Consider the following 4,291-nt stretch of genomic DNA (forward strand, 5'->3'; position numbering starts at 1 on the left):
TGTGCTGTTGGAGAATGGATAAGTGGAGCTCCTTTGTGATTTTTTGTACAGAACTGTAAAAATAGATGATGTACAGTGTAATTTGTCCCCTGTGTCCTTAATCAATCTTGTATCTCCTTCAGGTATAGAAGAATTTGCTCCTGTTCTTAGGGAATTTGGGAAGATATTTAGGATCAGCTTTGTTGTAGTCGGGACTTGCTCTGTGTGTCTGATGAAAATTAGCATATGTAAAATGAGGAAAGTATGCTAATTCACTCCTCATTATATTACTGAGAAAGGAAACCTGAGCAAATACAGCATTAATAATACCAAGCTGTGCTGCTTTTGTTGTTCATTAGATGCTACAGGAAGAAGATCAGCAGTTAGCGTTACGTGTTGCTAAGCTTTGAAAAGGACACGTCTGATTTCAGTACTTCTGTTTTTTAGATTTGTGTCTCAATTCTTCTGTACCTTGGAATCTAAAATGGCCCCATAAATGTGCAGTTTTGTTACAGAAAGGGTGAGACTATCATCTCTCGGTGTTAGGCACAAAGGAAGAAATGGAGTGTAGCGCTGGGAGAACTTCTTCTGTAATTGCTGTTTGAAGTTCATAAATACATGCTTTGTTCTACACACTGGGATTCAATTGTTAAATGCAGTGCATTGTTTTGCTTATCTTTAAGAGCTGGAGCTCTAGAATTACTAAAAGGGTAAAAGTTCAACACGAGATTTTGAAACTTTTTGGAAAGTCATTTCCTCATACTGCTTTTATTTTTCTGAAATAGTTTTTTAAAAAATCTGTTTTCCTTAGCAGTAATTTGTAGGCAATAATGGCAGAGGGAAAACAACACGCATTATGTGTGGGAGTAATGAAGATGTCAGCTGAGGACATGTAAGTGTTTTAAAAATCGAAATATAACCTGTCCCATGTAATTATTCTTATGTTAGTTTGCAATATAAGCATGACTGTCAAGGTTACTGCATCACTGTTGCAGCGTATGTCGTTCAAGTACAGAATTTTTAAGATTTCATTTTGTTGATTAATATTCAGGGAAAGAAGAGGAGGCAGGGAATATCTTAGGTACTTATTTGTTCACCACATGGAATCAAAATAGTTACTTTCATGTGAATATGGATTTTAAAGTGCACAACATGAGTACTACTGCTGAATGTTAGTATTTCTTGCTCTCTGATCATACTTTCTCAAAGATCTTGCTGACCCAAGAAATATTTGTATAGGGTACTTACTACCTGGACTGGGCAAGACATGCAACTTGGATTTGAGGGGGTTGAAAATGTTGAAGTGATTTTTGTCTTCAGGGACAGCAGAAACTAAGTCCTGCTGGTACTTGGTTGACCAGCTTGGTTTTCCTCTGTGGCCTTCTCTTTTTCTTTACCTTGTACCCACATGCAGCGTTCTGCTTGATGTGCTTACTAGCTTAGCTGAGCTGCTTGTGAAATGTAGAGGTCTGTTAAAGGGATAAACATCAACTGAAAACTATTTGAGAAGGAAAAGAGACAGAAAATGGAAATGGATGTTAGTTTTTCTTAGCATTCAGATAGTGCTAAATTATAATTACCTAAACCACTTTGTCATTTTCAGTTCTATAATGGTTTGCAGCAGGATGTAAGATGCACCCAGCAGGTTTGGCCTGTGTTGGCTGCAGCCCTGTCTAGCACTTGTGTGGGTGAGGAAGCTGATTTTGGTGAAATCAAGTCATTCTTTATTGTGGGGATAATTCTCAGCAGGATCATGTTCTGTACTGGGTCACTCTGTGGTCCGAAGTCGTAATGGTAGCACAAGGGAAAGGTGAGAATGTGTTAGAGAGAACAGGGATAGAGTGAGGCTGCAGCAACCTGCATTTGGACCTGCTCTGTAGCAGCTGAGGAATTACATTCCTCAGGATTCTTTGTGGTGCCTTCAAAAGACCCCAAGAGTAGGTGGAAGGAATAGCTACTTTTGTCCCAGGCCTACATCTGCAGTCACCTGCTGTGATCGCTGCAAACCAAGATTATCTGTATTCCTAATCCTAGTTTCAGATTCAGCAGCCTTGTGGCTGAATATCCTGTTTGTGTGAGAAGCAGCATGAACTGGAGAAGAAAATGAAGTGATACCGATCTATGCAGCCCATTAGCATGCTTTTTTGTGTAATATTTTTTAAACCAGAAAATTGTGAAACAGTGTTATTTCAGTCATTTGGTGTGATTATGATACATCATGTGTTAATGCAATTAATGTAGTGGTATTTTAGTTCTTGATTACTTTTGGATGAGTTGTGTAAGTAAATTATAGTCTCCAGGAGGATGAAACTTGTTCTCAGGCCTAGAATGATGAGATTTGTCTTGTTTATTGTGACAAAACTAGATTTTTCCATGAAATAATGTACTGAAAAAAAGATGAACGCAAATCCAATGCAGACACATAAAGTAATCATTTTCAAAAGATGACATGACTTAAAAGATACAGAAGGACACTATGTCTGTAACATGCTGCAAGTCCTTGGTACATAAATTTAGCATTTATAATTCTTTATTAAGTGGGTAGGTGTCCTGCAACTAGCAGCAAAGTAGCTCACCTGCATTTGATTGTGTCAGTGGCACACTTGGGACCAGGACTTGTCAAATTCCACGTTCCAGCCATGTTACACCACGTCCTGTGCTAGGAGGCGGAGAGTCACTTACAACTACTTTGATAGAGAAATGCTAAAATTAAGAAAAGTAGCAGAAGTGTGTCTGAAGAACTGCCTTCCACAAAGAAGTAGTTTAAAATATTGTGGAAGGTTGTGGACAAAATGTGGAAGGCAAGTACTGTCCTGTTATCATTCAGCAGTGTGGGTACATGTAATAACAAATACTTTTCTTGTCCACCTGCTGTTGAAGGTTATGACTTTATGGATGATAGCTTCTCCCCTTCAAGTTGACACATGTTGCATTTTCTACTTTAAATATTGTATTTTGTACTGCTCTAATACTTAATCTAGCTAATACTTCTGTACCTTTTTCCTCCTTCTACAGTGAGAAGGTCAACAAAGGGATTGGTATCGAAAATATCCACTATTTAAATGATGGCCTTTGGCATATGAAGACATACAAGTGAAACAAAAGGAACTGTGTTACTCCAAAGGAATGCACTTAGATTAAATGTGGACTGCTTTGTAATTCCTTGTTTTTAATGTGACTGAATGTACAAATTATTTTGTTCTGTGGCTATGCTAAATAAATCAAGTGAATGCAAAAGTACTGTTAGGCTATGATAGTTTTCTAGATTTCTTTTTATTACAGTTCTTTTGTTTTGACTTAAACCCAAGTCTTCAGTGACTGAAGATATCTGATTGAAAGATCCTGCATGGACTGTGAGTAGACTATTTTAAACAAAAAGGAGGAAAAAGCCAAGAAATGTTTACATTTTTATGCTCTTCTAAAAGAGTAATACAAAGTGTATGTGAAATAATTAATACGGTTTATAAAACCTCTGAAACACTTCAGATTTTTTTTTCTTCTGATTAACATCTTGTTAGTCTACCTGTTTCTTGAATGTGGAGAAATCAGTTTTTTTGACATTTATTTTTTAACTTAATTTATTAACAGCATTAACTTAGTTAAGGATTTTCTCTTTTTAATATGCATTTCTCTGTATAGGGTTTATGAACTTAGACTGGTATGTGGACTAGAAATTCTTTTATGCTAGTTCATATCTGAAGAATATATATATATATATGTTCAGATTTCTACCTGCCAACACTGTTTGATATTGCTCTCCTTATAGTGGAGTTTATAGTAATGGTGGGCATATACTCCAAATGGAGTGTGTGCCAACTTGGTGCCTGATGCTCTACTCCCTGATTGCCTTCTTATTTTAGGAGCAGAAACAAAATCACTGTTTAACAAAGGCATGATAGCAAAACATAGTTATCAGCATAGCCAGGCGCAACTTCTTCAGGTGGAACTTCAAAAAGAGATCTCAGCTTGTGCACACTGCCACATGTAATGTACATTTACAGAACTGGTTAAAGAGCACTGTGTATTTGTCTGGATAATCCAACTCTTTGTTCAGCAACTGCATACCCAAAGCTATGCCTATGGAAAACAGCCTGTGCCATGGAATCATTTAATAAACTAAGGAAACTTTAAGGTCTACCACTCATAACTCTTGTCTCTGGAAGCATTTATTAATATTTCAAGTCTCTGTTCTAACACTTGTACTTTATAATGGCAGAACGTAATTTTGTATGCAAGTGCCTTGTCTCGGTGCTGTTCTGCATGTTTGGTTTCCCCACCCTGGGACCCTTACAGAAGATAGTGGCAGAGGTGT

At 37.2% G+C, this 4,291-nt stretch overlaps 1 protein-coding gene across 1 annotated transcript in view; it reads left to right on the plus strand.

Annotated features, from left to right (window-relative positions):
* MCTS1 (malignant T cell amplified sequence 1) overlaps positions 1-3,219 on the plus strand; it is a gene marked incomplete at its 5' end in the record, with an annotated part of 5,614 nt that extends 2,395 nt beyond the window's left edge. Inside the window, 2 exons of the mRNA XM_009698910.1 lie at positions 804-871; positions 2,995-3,219. Coding sequence (XP_009697212.1) covers positions 804-871; positions 2,995-3,076 — 150 coding nt within the window. The remainder of the gene's footprint in view (positions 1-803; positions 872-2,994) is intronic.
* Between the last annotated feature and the right edge of the window lie 1,072 nt (positions 3,220-4,291).

The sequence above is a fragment of the Cariama cristata genome, unplaced genomic scaffold (genome assembly GCF_000690535.1).
Source record: "Cariama cristata isolate BGI_N322 unplaced genomic scaffold, ASM69053v1 scaffold45594, whole genome shotgun sequence".
NCBI classification, from domain to species: Eukaryota; Metazoa; Chordata; class Aves; order Cariamiformes; family Cariamidae; genus Cariama; species Cariama cristata.